Here is a 21,342-nt window from a genome sequence, read left to right as displayed (position 1 = left end):
AGGAGGAGCTCAGGGCTCACCTGGGGAGGAGCTCAGGGCTCACCTGGAGGAGGAGCTCAGGGCTCACCTGGAGGAGGAGCTCAGGGCTCACCTGGGGAGGAGCTCAGGGCTCACCTGGGGAGGAGCTCAGGGCTCACCTGGAGGGGGCTCAGGGCTCACCTGGGGAGAGCTCAGGGCTCACCTGGGGAGGGGCTCAGGGCTCACCTGAAGGAGGAGCTCAGGGCTCACCTGGGGAGAGCTCAGGGCTCACCTGGGGAGGGGCTCAGGGCTCACCTGGGGGGGCTCAGGGCTCACCTGGGGAGGGGCTCAGGGCTCACCTGGGGAGGGGCTCAGGGCTCACCTGGGGAGGGGCTCAGGGCTCACCTGAAGGGGGCTCAGGGCTCACCTGGGGAGGGGCTCAGGGCTCACCTGGGGAGGGGCTCAGGGCTCACCTGGGGAGGGGCTCAGGGCTCACCTGGGGAGAGCTCAGGGCTCACCTGGAGGGGGCTCAGGGCTCACCTGGGGAGGGGCTCAGGGCTCACCTGGGGAGGGGCTCAGGGCTCACCTGAAGGGGGCTCAGGGCTCACTTGGGGGGAGCTCAGAAGCTGTGGCTGCTCCTGGATCCCTGGCAGTGCCCAAGGCCAGGCTTGGAGCACCCTGGGACAGTGGAAGGTGTCCCTGCCATGGCAGGGGTGGCACTGGATGGGCTTTGAGGTCTCTTCTAACCCAAACCCTTCCAGAATTCCATGAATTGAAACTCTTGGGGGTTCTCATGGGGCAGGGTGGAAGACAGGGGGCAGGAGAAGGGGAACTGCAGCATCTTGAACAATCCATCCTGCAGGAATTGGCTGTAGGGAATGTTAACCCCAGAACTTTGTGGTTGCAGTGAGTGACATCCTAGAGGATTCCTTAGGAATGTTTTCCATAACTTGCAAATGTTTTGGAGCTGCTGGAAAGGGAACTGCTCATGGTGCCAGACAAAGTGCAGCCCAGACTGTCAGTCCCTGAGCAGAAACTTTGGGAAAAGAGGAGGGAAAACAGCTGTGGGACTGCAGAGCCTGCTTTTTTCTCCTTCTGGTTGTATATTTATATTTATTGCAAGGCTAAAGGTAAGGACTCCCCTACAGCCCTGCTGTTCTTGGGCTTGTGCTTCCAGGTGGGAGAGAGGAATTCTGATCCCCTTCACCTCCTGCAAGGTGCTGCTGGTGTTGGGACAGGAATTTCCTGTTGTCTCACTTCTGCAGTTGATTTTCCAAATGTTTATTGTCTTGGGATAATTCTGTTTGTGTTGTTCATTATGTTCTGGCTATGGTTACAAGGGAGCCAGTGGCACCTGTATTTGAACTGCTGCTGTTAAATGTGTTTTATAGCTGCTGTGGGACTGTTTTGAGGGAATGTTGTGTTTTCCAAATTAGATGTGTCCTGAGTGTCATGTCTGTTACTGTATTTGAACTCAGAATTTTTGCTTGTCCTGTTGGCATCAGAGCCCAGCACACCATTAAAGCCTCCTGCCTCCCCCTGCCCAATCCTTGTTCCTCCTGGAGTGGAGGAAACAGTTCTGGCTTATCAGGAATTGGATATAAGCACTGGAAGTACCAGTTTCCCCTTCCATTTTAGTGTTTATCTGGTTTCCCCATCAGTTTCCCCTCTCTCCTGAGCAGGTTCATGTGGGCAGAGCCCTGATGGTGTGAGGTGTTTCCTGCCTTGCTTCTCTCCCAGCACAGATTTTCTCTGATTATTTTTGCACACACACACCTGATTTAGAACCCATTCTTTGTACAGGAAGACCTTGACCAATAGAGTTAAAATTCCTGGGGTTTATTTTTCCTTCTTCCAAATCACACTCTGCAAATTTGGGTTCTTATAGCAGCAAAAGAACCAGAGGGGTGAAAGGAGCTTGAAATGCCCGATTTCCTGAGGCAGCATTCCCATGAGGGCAGTCCTGTTTTATCCATGGTTTCCTTTAAAGTTACACATAATCCCTGTGAACTATTCCTAAATATTCCTGGAATGCTCCAAGAGTCTCCAGTTGGGTGTGTGAGCTGTGATCTCCTCTTTCCCCTGGGGCTTGTCCAACTTTGATCCTTCCCTGAAGGTGGGTCTGGCACAGGAAGGGTGGGTGCTGATGGCACAAAACTGCTCTGATTGACTCAAAAACTGCTCCTGATTGACTCAAAAACTCCTTCCAGTAGCTCCAGCTTCTCCTGACAGGTGTTGAGGCCTCTCTGAGCTGACCAACAACAAACATTCAGCTGAGAGGGTGAGAGGAGCTTGAAATGCCCGATTTCCTGAGGCAGCATTCCCATGAGGGCAGTCCTGTTTTATCCATGGTTTCCTTTAAAGTTGCACATAATTCCTGTGAAATATTCCTAAATATTCCTGGAGTGTTCCAAGAGTCTCCAGTTGGGTGTGTGAGCTGGGATCTCTCCCTTGAGCTTGTCCAGCCTCTGTCCTTCCCCTGAAGGTGGGTCTGGCACGGGACAGGTGGGTGCTCTGATTGACTCAAAAACTGCTCCTGATTGACTCAAAAACTCCTTCCAGTAGCTCCAGCCTCTCCTGACAGATGTTGTGGCCTCTCTGAGCTGACCAACAGCACATTCAGCTGTGGGTGAGCAGCTCAGAGGGTGAGAGGAGCTCCGTTTTCCTTTCTCTCCGCAGGAAATCCGTGAAATCCCGGAGCCGCAGCCCTGGCTACTCCAGGCACTCATCTCACAGCAAGAAGCAGAGGTCTGGCTCCCGCAGTCGCCATTCCAGCATCTCCCCAAGCAGGCTCCCACTCAACTCCAGCCTGGGAGCAGAGCTCAGCAGGAAGAAGAAGGAGAGAGCGGCCGCTGCAGCAGCTGCAGCCAAGGTGGACGGCAAGGAGGCCAAAGGCTCCCCTGTTTTCCTGGCTAGGAAGGAGAACAGCTTGGCTGAGCTGAAGGAGGCTGGGACAGAGTCGAAAAAGGTCACCAAAACTGTTAAATCTGAGAAAGCTCCTGACACGGACTCGGTTCATTTACTGTACACCAACGCAGAGCCTAAAGCCCCTGTGGAGACAACAAAATCCAAGGCAGAGGAGAACTCGGAGAGGAAGCACCCTGTTCCACTGAGGGATTCCAAACCCACGGGAACAAAAGACTCGAAGCCTGTAGCAGTGGTAGAGGACCTGGTATCTCCAAAGGAGACAGAGACAGCAGAGAAGGAGATTCCACCTCCCCTCCCTGCCATCAAATCCCCTCCTCCACCTCTGCCCACCACCACCCCTCCGCCTCCCACGCCGCCGCTGCCGCCGCTGCCTCCGTCACCCGCGGTCCCTCCTCTGCCTCCGGCCCCCGTGACTCCTGTTCAGGCCCCTCCTCCTCCTCCAGCCCCAACGTCTTTGCCATCTTCCTCCCACCCAAGGACGTCTACTTTATCCTCTCAGGTGAACTCCCAGTCCTCTGTGCAGGTGGCTTCAAAAACCCAAGTGTCTGTGACGGCTGCTATCCCACACCTGAAAACTTCCACCTTGCCTCCGCTTCCGCTCCCCCCTATTTTAGTTGGGGAAGATGACTTGGATAGGTAAGGTCACACCAGAGCATCCCCTTTAGCATTTAACAGCAAAGCCTTGAATAAAAAGGGGTTTTTGGGGGTTTTTTTTGGGTTGGTTTTACAGTTTTGAGCTTATCCTGCAGAGTTTAACTGTGGTTTAACTGTTGGTTTCAAGGAGTTGTGCCAGGGCTGTTCCAGGTTTGTGTGTGGAGGGTTTATGGTCTCCTGCAGGTTTTTGACTCTTATCTCTGTGGGAAACAAGGGGTTTGGCTGCTGCTTGGTAAAGGTTTCACCTCACTCCTTGCTCATGGTTATTGCAGGGATGGAATGTGGAGCTGGGGTTTTGCCTCTCTTTGTGTTGGAGCTGTTTGCACACTTAATTTAATTTTTTTTTTTTTGCTTGTTTGCTTAATTCTGTAGAAACTTGTACCCAAGGAACAGGAAAAAGCTAAAAAATTCCTACCAAGTACACAAACCAGAGCTTTTTCTGTTCCAGATTCACAGGCCATGCCCATATGTAAAACCAGCATTGGTTTAACTTGAGTTTTGTCTTAATTCTTGAGTAATTGATGCAAGCAATTTATTGCTTGAGAAGTAGGTATTGTTTGTTTGAAAAGCTTAAAAATGAGTGAAACTGCACCTGCTTTAACTTTATTTCCTGATCATTTCTGATCAAAACATGCAGCCTTGGCTCTGTCCTGTGATTGCAGCTCTGCCTGGGCTGGGGGTGCTTGTGACTTCTGTGATGAATTTATCTGAAAATCCCACTCAGGGGGTTTCTTTTGGTGGGAAGAAAGGAGCAGAATATCCAGAATGGAGTGGAAAAGAAAAAAAAAAAAAAAAACACCCAAATAGTTGTTTTTACTCTCCTTTTCTAGCCATTAACTTAACATCATCAGTGAAATACATTTTTTATTTGATCTGCTTAGCCTGTAGTCCCTAAAACCTCCCAGCCATCACTAAAGATATGCTGGGATTGGGGAGTAAAGCACATTTTCAGTGACCAGTGTGGTATCCCACAGTCCTGACTCAATACAATCACCCTGTGGTGAAGTGTTACATATTCTGAATAATTGGATTTATTCTCATGGATGATCCTGGTATTGATGGCAAGCAGGGAAATATTCCCACTGCCTCCAACCTAAAAGTGAGGCTGGTGAGTGTTTGTTGTGATGTTGCTCAGTAAATATTGCTGGTTTGAAATGTCTGTGCTGAGCAGGAGCTTTGAGCTGCCTGCTGATTTTCCCTCATTTCCAATCCCACATTTATCCTGCAAATTTCTATTTTATTTTTTCAACCACTCACACCTAGAGCTCTGTTTTTTTGGTTTTTTTTTTACCACCCAGGTGTGATTTAGCTCTGTAAAAGTGGTTTTATCCCTGACCTCAGGGCTGGGGTGATGCTGGGGCTCAGTAAATGCCTCTGGGTGACTTTTTTCCCCAATAAAAGGATGGGAAATCCCTCTTGTTTTGCTGAGTCTGGTGGCAATTCCATGTGTCCCTGACTGTGCAGAATCTCACCCTTCACCAGTGCCCTTCATTTTTATGAGCAAAACTCTTTGAGCTGAACTTTTGTCCTTGCTGAGCCCGGGGAATGTTCCAGCCCCAATCCTAGTGGCAAATCCAGGCTTGAAAATTGGATTTTGAAGTGCCCAAGGACAGAATTTGATCAGGTGGAGACTCTTTAACCTCTCCAGAAGGACCTTTTAGGTTTGCTTGGTTCACCAGGAGAGGAGGAATTGGTACAAATTTAGTCCTGATTTGATGCAGAGCTCAAATCTGCAGCTTTCTGTGGGGACACAGCACTCACCTGGCTCTGAAATCCTGCTGCTTTTTGGGGTGCCATCCCTGCTGCTTTTTGGGGTGCCACCCCTGCTGGTTTTGGGTGCCATCCCTGCTGGTTTTTGGGGTGCCATCCCTGCTGCTTTTGGGGTGCCACTCCTGCTGCTTTTTTGGGTGCCATCCCTGCTGGTTTTGGGGTGCCACCCCTGCTGGTTTTGGGGTGCCACCCCTGCTGGTTTTGGGGTGCCACCCCTGCTGGTTTTTGGGGTGCCACCCCTGCTGGTTTTTGGGGTGCCACCCCTGCTGGTTTTGGGGTGCCACCCCTGCTGGTTTTGGGGTGCCACCCCTGCTGGTTTTGTGGTGCCACCCCTGCTGGTTTTGGGGTGCCACCCCTGCTGGTTTTGGGGTGCCACCCCTGCTGGTTTTGGGGTGCCACCCCTGCTGGTTTTGGGGTGCCACCCCTGCTGCTTTTGGGGTGCCATCCCTGCTGGTTTGGGGTGCCATCCCTGCTGGTTTTGGGGTGCCATCCCTGCTGCTTTTTGGGCGCCAACCCTGCTGCTTTTGGGGTGCCATCCCTGCTGGTTTTGGGGTGCCACTCCTGCTGGTTTTGGGGTGCCACTCCTGCTGGTTTTGGGGTGCCATTCCTGCTGGTTTTGGGGTGCCACCCCTGCTGGTTTTTGGGTGCCACCCCTGCTGGTTTTTGGGTGCCACTCCTCCTGGTCCAGAGGAAAGGAGCTCCAATTTGCTTTTGTTGTGTTCTTGCTGTTTATTCTTGGTTTTTTCTCTGCCTGGGCAGCTCTGAAGGCTCTGTTTGGTTCCTCCCCCTGGTGACCAGCCCAGGTGTCCTGGGGGAACTGAGCTTAGAGGAACCAAGTGCTGGTATGCAAATAGAGAACTGAGCAGATAAAAGGCAAGGAAATGGGAATTTGTTGGTAATTGAGAACTGGTAATTGGTAATTTGGAGCCTGGGCACTGCAGGTTCACTCTCCAAACACACCTTCACCCTTCCCACCATGGTCTTAGGAAGAAATTGGTTTTAATTCTGGACAAAAGCTGAATCTTTTTGTGGTTTAGTGGTGAATGTGACTGTTCATGGTTGGACTTGATCTTTTCCAGCCTTAACAATTCCCTGTGATTCTCTGTGGATATTTGAACATGATTATTCTGCTTTTAAGGATTTTGCTGTCAATGGGGGGAAGAATTTCAGCCCATCTACCTCTCCCATTTCTGGTGGTTTTTTGGTCTTCCTCCTTCCTTAAGTAGATTTCACAAGAGATTGTTGTGCAGATTATGAGGCAGTGGCTAATAAAATAATTGGGGAAATGACCTACTTCCATCAGTTCATTTATTCTAAAGTTATTCTAAATTCTTCCATTTATTCATTTATTCTGATGCCTCAAACACCAAATCTGCTCCCTGCCCTAAAAACAGACCTGGGATCTCTGAATTTTTTTCCTTTTCCTGGTGAAGCAGAGATTTGCATGGAGAATTCATGACTACTCAAAGCTAGAAATTCTCCTCACTGAATACATGAAAGAGAAAGTAGCTTCTGCTCCTGCCAGCCTAAACCAAACTCCTGATAATTGGTAATTGGATTTTAAAAATCAACTTTTGGTTCCTCAGCAGCATTTGGGAGTTAAAGCCACATTTCAGTCCTTGCTGAAAGGTTGAAAGTTTCTCGTGGAGGAAGGTTTAGCTCTGGCTCTGTATTTATAGGGGTCCTCACCAAGTCAAGCACTTCATTTCACGGTGATAAATGGAGTAAATAGAGGAAGTAAAGGTCAGAAAGTGGGTGCTGGCTGATCCCCTGAGCTGCCTCACAGGAAATTCTGAATTCTGCTACTGATGTGTGCAAATGGAGCAGGTTCTAGTGCAGACCTGTGTGTTCAGTTCATGATGTGTTCCACCCTGACACTTTTCTCTCCTGGTGTATGAACATTTTAAATTTAAACTGATTTCTTTTACATTTTGACACTTCAACCTCACATTGTCAACCAGAGCTGTTGTCCTGCAGTAACTTTATTTTTGTTTATCTGTTTATTTGTTGAGTCTGACTTTTGTGTTGTATTAACTTTTCGGAGTTTAGTCCAAAAGAGATTCTTCCTCCAAAACCTGTGAAGAAGGACAGAGAGCAGAGACCACGACATTTACTCACGGACCTCCCGCTCCCCCCAGAGCTCCCTGGGGGGGACCCATCTCCTCCTGACTCCCCAGAACCAAAGGCAGCCACACCACCTCAGCAACCCTTCAAAAAGAGACCAAAGTAAGCCTTGACTTCTTGCTTTTATTATTTTAATTTTTATTTTTTTTAAATCTTTGAGTCTCAAGTCTCCTGACTGATTTGAGAGATTTTTTAATGGAGGGAAGTGAGATAGGGGAGAAAACAAGTTCCTATTTCTGTATTATTCAGTATAATGGCTGTTTCCTGTGGGTTGAGCCCTCAGATCAACTTGCCCATTTCTTTGAGAATTAATGGTAGGAATTGCTGGATTGTGTCATGTCCAATCTTCAGCCACATCTACCCCAAAAGCTCTGTTCTCTTTGATTTAGCCAGAAAAAACCTCTGGATGAGCATTTCTGTATTAAAACTCTTGCTGCTTTCAAAAGTTGCTTGTTCCAAATGGGAAATTTGGGTTCTTCACTGGTGTCCAGAGCAGCTGTGGCTGCTCCTGGATCCCTGCAAGTGTCCAAGGCCAGGGCTTGGAGCAGCCTGGGATGGTGAAAGGTGTCCCTGCCCATGACTGGACCATATTTCATGTCCCTTCCAACCCAAACCATTCTGAGATTCCACAATTCCACATTGGAGGCATAGAGAACTTCCCCTGATCACAAACATAAGCAGGCATTGAGGGAGCAAAACTGTTTTGTACAGAGTGTTTTAAATAAAAACCAAACATCCAGTATCCTGCAAAATATCCCAGACATCCATTTCTGCCCTGCTGTAGTGTGATAATGCCATCCAGGATAATATTTCTGTATTGGGTGTAGTTGGGGTTATACACCAAAAATCCATTAAAATAAAAGTTCCAATTCTGGGAATGCAATGCAAACGTGCCTGAGCTTTGCTGTTGTATTTTAGGGATTAACCCAGTTGAGCAGGTGGTTTTTTGGTGGGATGGCACTGAGCTGTGGAGCCCTCCAGGATAATATTTTTTGATTGGATGTAGTTGGGGTTATACACCAAAAATCCATTAAAATAAAAATTCCAATTGTGGGAGTGCAACGCCAGCATGCCTGAGCTTTGCTGTTGTATTTTAAGGATTAACCCAATCAAGCAGGTGTTTTTTGGTGGGGTAGCACTGAGCTGTGGAGCCCTCCAGGATAATATTTTTTGATTGGGTGTAGTTGGGGTTATACACCAAAAATCCATTAAAATAAAACTTCCAATTCTGGGAGTGCAACACCAACATGCCTGAGCTTTGCTGTTTTATTTTAGGGATTAACCCAATCAAGCAGGTGGTTTTTGGTGGGATGGCACTGAGCTGGAACTTTCCAGGTTAATATTTCTGTAGTTGGGGTTATACACCAAAAATCCATTAAAATAAAAATTCCAATTCTGGGAATGCAACACCAACATGCCTGAGCTTTGCTGTTGTATTTTAGGGATGAACCCAATCAAGCAGGTGTTTTTTGGTGGGATGGCACTGAGCTGGAGCCCTCAGGTGTCTCACAGAGCTCTTCTCCCCCTGCAGAATCTGTTGTCCTCGCTATGGGGAGAGGAGGCAGACGGAGAGCGACTGGGGCAAGCGCTGCGTGGACAAGTTCGACATCATCGGCATCATCGGAGAGGGCACCTACGGGCAGGTCTACAAAGCCAAGGACAAGGACACAGGTGAGCGTGGCTCCAGGGAAATGCACTCTGGATTTGTGCTCAGCTCCCTGCACTGCTGCTCCACAGTGATCAATTCCTGCAGGGCCAGCAGTTCCAGATTCCACTCTGGAATCTTGAGTTTAGTGCTCGGGTTCCTGCTCTGCTCTCTGGTGAGGTCCTGTGCCTTGGGGTGTGGTTTGGTGTCTGGTCAGGTGATTGTGGTGGCCACAGGTGCCAGCTGAACCCCTGCTTTTTAAATTGTCAGATTTTATTGCAGCACAGCTTGGGAAATACCAGGGTAAACCTCTGTTCCCCCTTTGTGGTAGAACAGTGTTCGATTAAACTCTTTACTGACCCAGAGATGGGACAACTGTGAGGTGTGTTAAAAACTTTTATTCTATTTTCAGTCACAGATGTTATGATTCACACCACCACAGTCAGAAGCCAAATATTTCTTAATTGCAATCTAGTCGTAGAAGTGCATTGCAGCCTAGTAGTAGTAGAAGTGGATTGCAATCTAAGTAGTAGAAGTGGATTGCAATCTAAGTAGTAGGAGTGCGTTGCAGCCCAGTAGTAGGAGTGCATTGCAGCCCAGTAGTAGGAGTGCATTGCAGCCCAGTAGCAGGAGTGCATTGCAGCCCAGTAGTAGGAGTGCATTGCAGCCCAGTAGTAGGAGTGCATTGCAGCCTAGTAGTAGGAGTGCATTGCAGCCCAGTAGTAGGAGTGCATTGCAGCCCAGTAGTAGGAGTGCATTGCAGCCCAGTAGTAGGAGTGCATTGCAGTCTAAGTAGTAGGAGTGCATTGCAGCCCAGTAGTAGGAGTGCATTGCAGCCTAGTAGTAGTAGAAGTGCATTGCAGCCCAGTAGTAGTAGAAGTGCATTGCAGCCCAGTAGTAGTAGAAGTGCATTGCAGCCCAGTAGTAGTAGAAGTGCATTGCAGCCCAGTAGTAGTAGAAGTGCATTGCAGCCCAGTAGTAGTAGAAGTGCATTGCAGCCCAGTAGTAGTGGAAGTGCATTGCAGCCCAGTAGTAGTAGAAGTGCATTGCAGCCTAGGAGTAGAAGTGCATTGCAGCCTAGGAGTAGAAGTGCATTGCAGCCCAGTAGTAGTAGGAGTGCATTGGAGCCCAGTAGTAGGAGTGCATTGCAGCCCAGTAGTAGTAGAAGTGCATTGCAGCCGAGTAGTAGGAGTGCATTGCAGCCGAGTAGTAGGAGTGCATTGCAGCCCAGTAGTAGTAGAAGTGCATTGCAGCCCAGGAGTAGGAGTGCATTGGAGCCCAGTAGTAGAAGTGCATTGCAGCCCAGTAGTAGAGGTGCATTGCAGCCCAGTAGTAGGAGTGCATTGCAGCCCAGTAGTAGGAGTGCGTTGCAGCCCAGTAGTAGTAGGAGTGCATTGCAGCCCAGTAGTAGTAGGAGTGCATTGCAGCCTAGTAGTAGTAGGAGTGCATTGCAGCCCAGTAGTAGTAGGAGTGCATTGCAGCCCAGTAGTAGTAGGAGTGCATTGCAGCCTAGTAGTAGTAGGAGTGCATTGCAGCCCAGTAGTAGTAGGAGTGCATTGCAGCCCAGTAGTAGTAGGAGTGCATTGCAGCCCAGTAGTAGTAGGAGTGCATTGCAGCCCAGTAGTAGTAGGAGTGCATTGCAGCCCAGTAGTAGTAGGAGTGCATTGCAGCCCAGTAGTAGTAGGAGTGCATTGCAGCCCAGTAGTAGGAGTGCATTGCAGTGTAGTAGAAGCATTTCTTGCCTTATCAGCTTTTACCACACCATACTGCAAACATCTTAAAGCCAATCATCTAAAATTTCTCTTTGTGGCTCCTACTACAATGCATCTTTCACAGTTCTACCTCTCCAAAGTATCTGGGGTTATTTCTAAGGCTCTACAAATACATTTCTCTAGGAAAAGCACAAGTGTCAGGTGAGAGCTCCGAGCACAACGACTGAACTAAAATGAGCAGGGAGGTCCCTTAGTGGGCATTTTCCCTGCTTGGAGCTGCTCCCAGCTCCCCTGGGGGTGCAGGTGAGCAGGCTGTGACCCTCTTGGCCTGCAGGTGAGCTGGTGGCTCTGAAGAAGGTGCGCCTGGACAATGAGAAGGAAGGATTCCCCATCACGGCCATCCGCGAGATCAAAATCCTGCGGCAGCTCATCCACCGCAGCGTGGTCAACATGAAGGAGATCGTCACAGACAAACAAGATGCACTGGATTTCAAGAAGGACAAAGGTACAGCTGGCTGCAGAGGTGGTTTCTGTTCACCACACATGTGATGCAGCTCCTTGGGTTAGTGTTAACTCAGCTCTGGGGTGCGTTTGTTTCTTTGTGTTCCTCCTGCGGTTCCAGCGAGGTTGGGTCTGGGTCTGGCCTCGCCTCAAAGGACAGGTTCCAGTTGGAGTGAGTTGATTGCATTCCTGCAGAGTCACAGGCTTTAAAAAAAAGCCTTTTAACACTGATTAGTGGCAACAAACTTAATAATAGAGTGAAAAGTTCTTTGTCCTCAGTCACTGTGGAAAAAGAGTTTTAGCATCCCACTGGCTCTTGTTTGGGACCTTCTCTTCCAGGAGAGAGAAGGGAGCAGCCCAAACTCGAGCTCAAACCATGCATGGTAATCCTTCAACAAAGTCTTGTAAGAAAATAACCAAAGCATGAAGATAAATGTGGCCAGAACTTCAGAGGAATTTGTTTTGAGTGTTACTTAATTTCAGATCTCAGCTTGGTGAAGCTACTTTGTTGTGTTGGGACTTTTTTACCCCTTGAGGGAAAAGGACACCCAGCAAGTCCAAAACAGCAAAGGACTGTTAAAAAAACCAACTTAATCAGAATTGTACACAATAAAGACTCATTCAATAATTTAATCTCCTTTCATTCCTCCTCTTTTTTGTGTGTCTCCTTTTGTTTACAACCATGTCTGTGTTTGTTTTCCCAGGTGCCTTTTACCTTGTGTTTGAGTACATGGACCATGACCTAATGGGGCTGCTAGAATCTGGCTTGGTACATTTCTCAGAGGACCATATCAAGTCTTTCATGAAACAGTTAATGGAGGGTCTGGATTACTGTCACAAAAAGAATTTCCTTCATCGAGACATCAAGTGCTCCAACATCTTACTGAACAACAGGTGACCACTTTGACAAGAATCTTGTCCATAATTACGACCAAATGTCTCAATATCCACCTAAAAAATTCTCTGGAACATTGGCCTGTTTATGGGAAGGGTTTGTGATACAGATGATACTGAATTATTGGTTTTTGGGGTTTTTTTAACTTTGTATTTCTTTGAAGCATTCAATCAGAAATGGAGAATTAAGCCTGGCATATCCAGCAGTAATTCCTGCTAATGTGGCTTTGTGAGGCTTTTCTGCTGCTTGGAGGGGTTTCCTCACCCTTTAACTGAGGTTTAAGTAGGGGTGGGGTTCTGATGGCTCCCTGACAGCTCAATGCATTCCATAATTCTGTGTTTTAACTGAGATTTAAACCAGGGGCTGTTTTTTTTGTCTTTCAGTGGGCAGATCAAACTTGCAGATTTTGGGCTCGCCCGACTCTACAGCTCGGAGGAGAGGTGAGGAGGGGGAAAGGGTTTGTCTGGGTGGGATGAGCTTCTTCCTTAGTTATCCACACAATCCCTCTCTTGGAAGTCCTGACAAATCATTTTCAGTGATTTGTCAGGAATTTGTCATCCAGCTCCAGCTGTTGGACAGATACACTCCTGGCTGGTGTTAATAACTTTTCATTAGAAGAGCAGCTCAGAAGGAGCCAAAACTTCTGCTCTGCTTGCTTTCACCTACCCTGGAGTGAGTTTTGCTCCAAGCTCAGTCACCATTCAGTGATGGCAGCCTGCTGAGGCTCAGGGATTTTCAGTCTTGGCTACCTACATAAGTCCTGATTCCTGTAAAATCCATTGCTGGTAGCCCTCAGCTGTTTTAACTCAGAAGTGCAGACACTTGAAACCCCCCTACTGCCACCAACAGGTGTAAGTGCAGCTGGGAAGTAAAATCAAGCAGTTTTCAGGCTTTTGTGGCTCTTGGGATGAGTTTTAATCCGTGTTTTTTTGCTTTGCAGCCGTCCCTACACCAACAAAGTCATCACGTTGTGGTACCGACCCCCAGAACTGCTGCTCGGGGAGGAGCGTTACACCCCTGCCATCGATGTCTGGAGCTGTGGGTGAGTCCTGCTGCCTGCCCTGCCTCTGCTGCCAGCTCCTGAGCACTCCCAGGGCAGCTGCTCCTTGGTTTGTGCCAGTTCCCACTGCTGGATCTGCCCCAGCCATGCAGGGACATGGATGAGACAGGAATATTTCACAGAGCTGTGCTCTGAGGGACAGGGTTGTGTCCCTTCATTAAAACCCTCATTGGGTTTGAAATTAGCAGGGGTAAAAAACTGAATTTTCACTATTTGGAATCCATGGCAGCTGCTCTTTGATTGCTGCCATTCCCACAGCTGGATCTGTCCCGTCCATGCAGGGTGTTAGGATGAGGCAGGAATATTTCACAGTGCTGTGCTGTGGGACCAGGGGTGTGGTGGTTAAAACCACTTAGTGAAAACTCCTAGAATGAGGTTTTCCTTGGGTTTGAAATGAGAAAGTGAAAATTCTGTTCTTTACCCTATTTAAAATCCATGGCAGCTCCTCCTTGATTTGTGCTGATTCCCACAGCTGGATCTGCCCCATCCATGCAGGGACATGGATGAGACAGGAATATTTCACCGTGCTGTGCTCTGAGGGACAGGGTTGTGTCCCTTCATTAAAACCACTTAGGAAAAACTCCTAGAATGAGGTTTTCCTCATTGGGTTTGAAATTAGCAGGGGTAAAAAACTGAATTTTCACTACTTGAAATCCATGGCAGCTGCTCCTTGATTTTTGCCAGTTCCCACAGCTGGATCTGCCACATCCATGCAGGGTTTCAGGAGGAGACAAAAATATTTCACAGTGCTGTGAGGGACAGGGTTGTGCCCCCTCATTAAAACCACTTAGGAAAAACTCCTAGAATGAGGTTTTCCTCATTGGGTTTGAAATGAGAAAGTGAAAATTCTGTTCTTTACCCTATTTAAAATGATACTGATACACCCTTGAGATCAAGAGGGGTGGCACATTTGTGCTGCTCACTCCTTCATTGTGGTTTTTTTTTTTGGAGAATTTTTCTCTTAAACTCTTCAAGTTGCTGTTTGTCACTATTTTTTTTTTCAGCTAAAACATTCTTAAGTAGATATTTCAGGTTTCAGGAAGCTCCAGTAGTACAGGAAGCTTGGGGAACAGGAGTCTGGGCAGTTCAGCCACAAAGGTAGAACATTTTTCCACATGGTTCAGAAGCAAAGATTGAAGGATTCACCAGCAGAGCCAAGGCTGGATTCCCCACAGTTTGCATTTCCCACTGGGATGTTCCCAGCTAAACTTCAGCAGGGTTTTAAACACAAGGACAGCTTGGGAAAAATAATAATTAATTATAATTACTGACTGTGAGCCCCAGTTGCTGCTCAGGTCCCATTTCAGCATCCCACCAGCTTCTTCTGGCCCTGATTCCTGGTGGGTGAGGGAGAGATGCTGAGGGCTGCAGGAGTCAGAAGTGTCCTCTCTATTCCCTTCCAGCTGTACAAGAGCTTTGTGTGCACAAATCCACCTCCTCTACTTGCCCTGATAGCTTGGGCCAGCAGAGGGAAGTTGAAAACCCAAACAAAAGCTGAACCTGGAGGAAATGAGAGCTCTGTGCTCTTGTCACATTGACACCTCCTCCTTTCCCTGCAAAGAGTTAACGTGTCAGGGGCTTCCTGCACAGCAGCCACTTGCAGGAGGTGATTCCCAGGAGCCCAGGGCTGGGGACTCTGTACACACAGGTCACTTTGTCACTACAAGCCCTGATGCAAATCCCTCTCCTCAGGCAAAGCACAAACGCTGCCATGTTCAGACGCTCGTCCCCAGGGTTTGCTGTCGTGACCTCTTGCTTTTCCTCCTTCCAGCTGTATCCTCGGGGAACTGTTTACAAAGAAGCCTATTTTTCAAGCCAATCTGGAACTGGCTCAGCTTGAATTAATCAGGTAAAGCTTTGCACACTCATGTCTGTGAGGGGAGGGTGCTGCAGGAGCTGCTCGTGCACACAGGCACTGAGTTAGAGGAGCCCTTGTTCTCTAACCTGCCTGGAAAACAGGGCCAGGAATGAAAATGGGAATAATCAGGTGTCCAACACCTACATCAGGTGTGTGGTTGCTGATTTATGTAGCCTCATGTAAACCTTGCTGTTTGCTGAGTCCAAAAATCACCAACCTGAATTAATTCTCACACTGGAAGTTTTAATCCTGGAAGGGACCTTAAATCCCATCCAGTGCCACCCCTGCCATGGTAGGGACACCTTCCCCTGTCCCAAGCCCTGTCCAACCTGGCCTTGGACAACTCCAGGGGTATCAAGTCCACAGCTTCTCTAGACAACCTCTTCCACAGCCTCACCATTGTAAAAATATTACAATTTAGTGAGTTTGGAATGTTTAAAGTAAGAAACATTAAGATTTTAAAATTTTTAGTAAGAAAAATAAAATGTCATTGTTTTGAATGGTTTATAAACTCAAGCTCAACATTTTCCTCTTCCTGATACCTCCTTTTTCAACACCTCATCTGAGCTGTGCCCAGCTCTGGCCTCTTCCTGCAGCAGGTTGCTCAGAAAGGTGTTTGCCCTGGGGTCGGTGGCTCTGAACCTCAAGTGCTGTGTCCAGTTCTGACCCCCCAATTTAGGAGGGGCTGGAGCATGTCCAGAGGATGCAACGAGGCTGGTGAGGGGTCTGGAGCACAAACCCTGTGAGCAGCACCTGAGGGAGCTGGGGGTGCTCAGCCTGGGGAAAAGGAGACTCAGGGGTGCCCCCCTCACTCTCACAGCTCCTGAAAGGTGCCTGGGCTCAGCTGGGGCTGGGCTCTGTCTCCAGGAACTGACACAACCAGAGCCCACAGCGTGGAGCTGCACCAAGGGAAATTTAGGTTGGATATCAGGGAAAAGGTTTTTTCCAGAAAGGTGATAAAGTTCTGGAATGTTCTGCCCGGGGAGGTGGTGGGGTCACCATCCCTGGGGGTGTTTAACAAAGCCTGGATGTGGCTCTGGGTGCCAGGGTTTATTGAGGGGCTGGGGCTGGGTTGGACTCAATGATCTTGGAGGTCTCTTCCAGCCTGGTCATTCTGTTCTGTTCTTTGTGCTCACACCATTCCCACGAGGTCATTTCCTCTGCAGGGCTCAGCAGTGACACCAGGACAAGAGGACACAGCCTCCAGCTGTGCCAGGGGGAGTTTAGGCTGGGCATGAGGAAAAAATCCTTCACAGAAAGAGGGAGTGGGCACTGGAATGTGCTGCCAGGGAGGTGGGCACTGCCCTGAGGTGTTTAAACAAGGCTGGGTTGGCTCTGGGTGCCAGGGTTGAGGTGTTGGGGCTGGGTTGGGCTCTATGATCTTGGAGGTCTCTTCCAGCCCTGTGACTCTGTGAATTCTGTTATTCTGTGTGTCCCACGTGGCTGACTGTGCTTCCCTGCTCCCCAGCCGGCTCTGTGGGAGCCCCTGCCCAGCTGTGTGGCCAGATGTGATCAAGCTGCCCTACTTCAACACTATGAAGCCCAAGAAGCAATACCGGCGGCGCCTGCGCGAGGAGTTCTCCTTGTGAGTCGGGCTGGGCTCCCTGTGCCCTCTCCCAGCACCTCATCCACCTCCAGGGAGCTTCCCTGGGGCTGGGCACTGCTCTCCTGGGAGTGGGGCATCTTCAGGGGGATGTTCTCTAAGGTCTGGCTGTGGGATCATCTTGTGGGAGTTGTGGTCGAGGTGCTTCTCGACCACAACTCCCACATGGTAAAATACAGAGTGGAAATATCCCACTTTTTACCATTTGGAAACTCCCAAATGGTAAAATACAGAGTGGAAATATCGTGGAATACAGGATATTTTATATCATATGAAATATTATGTGAAATATCATATATTCCATGAGATTTCCACTCTGTATTTTACCATTGATGATGGGACCCACAGGATTCATCCAGTGCAGCTCCTGGCCTTGCACAGACACCCCAAAAATCCCACCCTGTTTTCCAAACACTCCTGGAGCTCTGGCAGCCTCGAGGCCTTGCCCATTCCCTGAGCACCCTCTGGGGGGAAAAACCTTTCCCAAAACCAAGCCTGAACCTCCCAGGCACAGCTCCAGCCACTGCCCACACCTGATGCCTGCCCTGCTGCTGCCTTTGAGCTGCAGTGAACTCTGCCTCTGTGGATTCCCCTTAGACCTGAGCTATCCTCCTGCCACTGAGCTTTTCCACACATTTTCCATCATCTCATCCATGTTTCCCACTCTCCCCACAGCATTCCCTCCTCTGCCCTGGACCTGCTGGACCACATGCTGACGCTGGACCCTGGCAAACGCTGCACAGCAGAGCAGGCCCTGCACAGTGACTTCCTGAAGGACGTTGACCTCAGCAAAATGGCACCTCCAGAGTAAGTCCCAGCTGCTGTCCTCCCACCATGAGCTTTGGGATGGAGACATGATGTTCTTGTCAGTCCAAATTACGATTTCTGGGTTCTTCTCTTGACTCTGCCCTTGTATTTGGTCGTGTGGTTGAGCAAATGGCTTTTCCTGTGCTGTCGGTTTTCTGCCTGATGACTGCTGGGTTTATAAAGCTCAGTTTAAGGTTTGTAAGATGCTCTAAAGCTCTGCTGGAAGATGTGCAGGAGTAGATGTAGCACAGCCCTGTCTCTGCCATGGAGAACTCCTCAGGCCTAATTAAGGCTGTGTGTTAATTGACTGCCAGGGTTGAGCAGTATCACTTGATTTTCTCCCACTCCAATCAAGCAGATGATAAAACTATGACTGGTTTGTGTGGAAATGCAGCCACAGCTCTGGAGATCCCTGTTTCCTTCAATGTATCTCAAGGAAGGGCCTTTCCTAACACTCCCAGAGCTTGATAAACCCACTGGTTTTGTGAGATCCCAGCACATTCAGGGATCAGATCCCCATACAAAGTAAATGATTTTTACACTGCCTTTGCTGGCCCTAGGACCTGCCCCTTGCTGTGGAGGTCTGGCTGCAGTCAGGGATCATGGAATCCCAGGATGGTTTGGTTGGAAGGGAACTTAAAACTCTTCCAGTCCCTCCCCTGCCATGGGCAGGGACATCTTTCATTATCCCAGACTGGTCCAACCTGGCCTTGGACATTTCCCAGCTTCTCTGGGAAATCCATTCCAGCCTTCAGCACCCTCACAGGCAGAAATTTCTTCCCAAAATCCCTTCATGAATCCATTTCTTCACCTATAAAAGTGGAACAACATTACATGGATCTACAGAATTACATCCTGCAATGGTTTAGGTGGAAAGGGACCTTAAATCCCACCCAGTGCCACCCCTGCCACAGGCAGGGACACCTCCCACCATCCCAGGGTGGCTCCAGACCCCATCCAAGCTGCCCTTGGCCACTTCCAGGGATACAGGGGCAGCACTATCTGTGCTGAGGGCTTCCTGTGGGTTTTGAGGATTCCCTTGGATTCCCTGCTGGCTTCTGGGAAATCTATTCCAGCCTTCAGCACCTTCACAGGAGAAATTCCTTCCCTGAATCCCTTCCTGAGTCCATTTCTCCATCTGTAAAAGTGGAACAACATTACATGGATCTACAGAATTACATCCTGCAATGGTTTGGGTGGGAAGGAACCTTGGGCAGGGACACCTCCCACCATCCCAGGGTGGCTCCAAACCCCATCCGAGCTGCCCTTGGCCACTTCCAGCCTTCAATCCAGGGGCAGCACTGTTTGTGCTGAGGGCTTCCTGTGGGTTTTGAGGATTGCCTTGCTTTCCCTGCCATGTTTCTCCCTCTCTTGCAGCCTCCCCCACTGGCAGGATTGCCACGAGCTGTGGAGCAAGAAGCGGCGGCGGCAGCGGCAGAGCGGGGTGGCCGTGGAGGAGCCTCCGGTATCAAAAGTTTCTCGGAAAGAAACTACCTCTGTTCCAAGCACAGACACTGTGAAAAACAACAGCAGTCCTGTGCCCCCCCAGCCTGCCCAGCTCAAAGCAGAGCCTGGTGCTGCAGATGCAGTAGGTCAGTGCCCACCTGCGTGTGGAAAAGGCTCCTGGTGTGTTCCTTCCTTGGGTGTGGGAGGTTTGGGGTTGTTTTTTAGCCAGTCTGGTTCTTTCACCTCTAATTCTGCAGAAAGGGCATTCCAGGCTCTTCCTGTCCTCATTTCTTTTGTTCTTTTTTTTTTTTTCTCCTCTTTCTGCTGTGAAGAGGCAGAAGGTTCTGTCTGGTCTTCAGAAGTCACTGATGAGCTGACTGTGAATTTGTTCTGAGCTGTGTTATTAGTTCTAAAAGAGGCTGAATGATGAAAGGAGTCCTTGAGTCACTTCAGCCAGTGGAGAAACAAATCATAGGCTGGAAGGTGGAGCCACGTCCAGGGTGTGCAAATGAGCTGAAGTTTGATCTTGTTGATAAATTCTATGAAGATTAGGGCTGGGAAGTGTCAGGCTGGTGGGCAGAAATGAACATTTTTGCACTTTGCTGCAGAAAAGGTCATCCAGACTGGCAGGACCTGGACTTGTGCACTGTTCCAAGCAGTGACCAAACCCCCTGTGGCCAGAGGGGAGGAATGTGGATTTACACAAAGCTGCCCTGATTGTTCTGTAGAAGCCTTAGAAAAACCCAGATATGGGCTAAGGCTTCCTTTGTGCCCAGTGCTGTGCTGACAAGTAACGAGGAAGACAGTTCTTGCTCCAGGGAATGCACAATCCATGTGTTCAGTGAAACATGGCAGATGGACAAAAGGTGGTGCTTGGATTAACAAACAGCTGGGAAAAGAATGTCCCCTTCTCCATTGCCTACCAGCAAGGGAAGCTCCATTTTAAGCTGCTGAAACCAAAGTCTTGCCACCCTTATTCCCAAAAAGTTCCAGCGTCACTGTCAGCATGAAGGGACACCCTTGTCACTTGTCATTGGGCTGTGAAGGGAGGTGATGCCACTCCCAGGGTGTATTTTAGGATGACCTGGATCCTTGCAGGTCAGGACAGAGTCCTGTGATCCCAGGCCAGCTCCCAGCAAGGAATTGCCTTCTGCTTGACCTAATTCCTTGTGCTGTGTCAGGGAACACGCCCTTCCTGCATCCCAAAGAGCAGCTCAGCTCCATCCTGGGAAACCTTCCCAGTGCAGGAGGGAGTGATTTGGGTCTGTGGGGCTCTCAGGAGGGGCCAGGCCATGATTGCCCTGCTAAGGGGTCAGGGCTTCCCCTGCCATCCTCACCCCCCTGCCATAGCCTGGTACCCTTGGGCTGCCCAAAGCCAGGAATGGGGCAGTTGGGCTTGGCTGAGCTGATGGTGAGCAGCAGCCAGGTGTGCTGAGATTTTGGGGAGGGCTGGGGGCAGTGCAGCAGCAGCTCTGTGGGTGCAGTGTGTGTGCAGTACCACGGGGTGCTGCTGCCGTGCCACCGGATCAGAGGCTGGCATCGCATCCCAAAATCCTCCTCGTGGAGCATCCCTGCCTTCCCCAGCCTGGGAACACAGACAGGGGCTGCTCTAGGGCTGTGGGATGTGGGGAAGGGGTCTGCAGTGCTGTGGGATGTGGAGAAGGAGAGTTCTTGGCTATGGGATGTAGAAAAGAGGCTTTCGGTGCTGTGGGATGTTGAGTGCTTTGGGATGTGGAGAGGGGATGTCCCTTGCTGTGAGACATGGAAAAGGGGTGGTCAGTGCTGTGGGACATAGAAAAAGGATGTTCCTTGCTGTGGGACATGCAGAAGGGGTGTTCATTGCTGGGGGATGTGGATCATGGCTGTGGGATGTGGGGAGCAGGTGTTCCTGGCTGTGGGATGGGGATCATGGCTTTGGGATGTGTTCCTGGCTGTGGGACATGGGGAAGGGCTGTTCCTGGCTATGGGATGTGAGGAAGGGCTGTTCCTGGCTCTGGGGTCTGGATAAGGGCTGTTCCTGGCTATGGGATGTGAGGAAGGGCTGTTCATGACCATGGGATGTGGGGAAGGGCTGTTCATTGCTGTGGGATGTGGACCATGGCTGTGGGACATGGGGAAGGGCTGTCCTGGCTATGGGATGTGAGGAAGGGCTGTTGTGGCTGTGGGACACGGGTAAGAGCTGTTCCTGGCTATGGGATGTGGGGAAGGGCTGTTCCTGGCTGTGGGATGTGGGTAAGGGCTGTTCCTGGCTATGGGATGTGAGGAAGGGCTGTTCCTGGCTCTGGGATATGGGGAAGGGCTGTTGTGGCTGTGGGATGTGAGGAAGGGCTGTTGTGGCTGTGGGATGTGAGGAAGGGCTGTTCTGGCTATGGGATGTAGAT

The 21,342-nt window shown here is 49.5% G+C and overlaps 1 protein-coding gene across 3 annotated transcripts in view; it reads left to right on the top strand.

Annotated features, from left to right (window-relative positions):
- CDK12 (cyclin dependent kinase 12) overlaps positions 1-21,342 on the top strand; it is a 34,662-nt gene that overhangs the window by 6,910 nt on the left and 6,410 nt on the right. For all 3 annotated transcript variants that reach the window (XR_013185246.1, XM_054649432.2, XM_054649433.2), the window contains exons 2-12: positions 2,638-3,522; positions 7,360-7,536; positions 8,966-9,105; positions 11,126-11,296; positions 11,997-12,186; positions 12,571-12,627; positions 13,128-13,229; positions 15,019-15,096; positions 16,574-16,690; positions 17,384-17,515; positions 18,893-19,107. Coding sequence is in view for 2 of the 3 variants with exons in the window: in XM_054649432.2 (XP_054505407.2) it covers positions 2,638-3,522; positions 7,360-7,536; positions 8,966-9,105; positions 11,126-11,296; positions 11,997-12,186; positions 12,571-12,627; positions 13,128-13,229; positions 15,019-15,096; positions 16,574-16,690; positions 17,384-17,515; positions 18,893-19,107 (2,264 nt within the window). In the remaining variant the exon portion in view is untranslated. The remainder of the gene's footprint in view (positions 1-2,637; positions 3,523-7,359; positions 7,537-8,965; positions 9,106-11,125; positions 11,297-11,996; positions 12,187-12,570; positions 12,628-13,127; positions 13,230-15,018; positions 15,097-16,573; positions 16,691-17,383; positions 17,516-18,892; positions 19,108-21,342) is intronic.

Source organism: Agelaius phoeniceus, chromosome 26 (assembly GCF_051311805.1).
Source record: "Agelaius phoeniceus isolate bAgePho1 chromosome 26, bAgePho1.hap1, whole genome shotgun sequence".
In the NCBI taxonomy this organism is placed as follows: Eukaryota; Metazoa; Chordata; class Aves; order Passeriformes; family Icteridae; genus Agelaius; species Agelaius phoeniceus.
The sequence above is the reverse complement of the archived record's forward strand: the minus strand, read 5'-3'. Positions and strand labels throughout refer to the sequence as shown.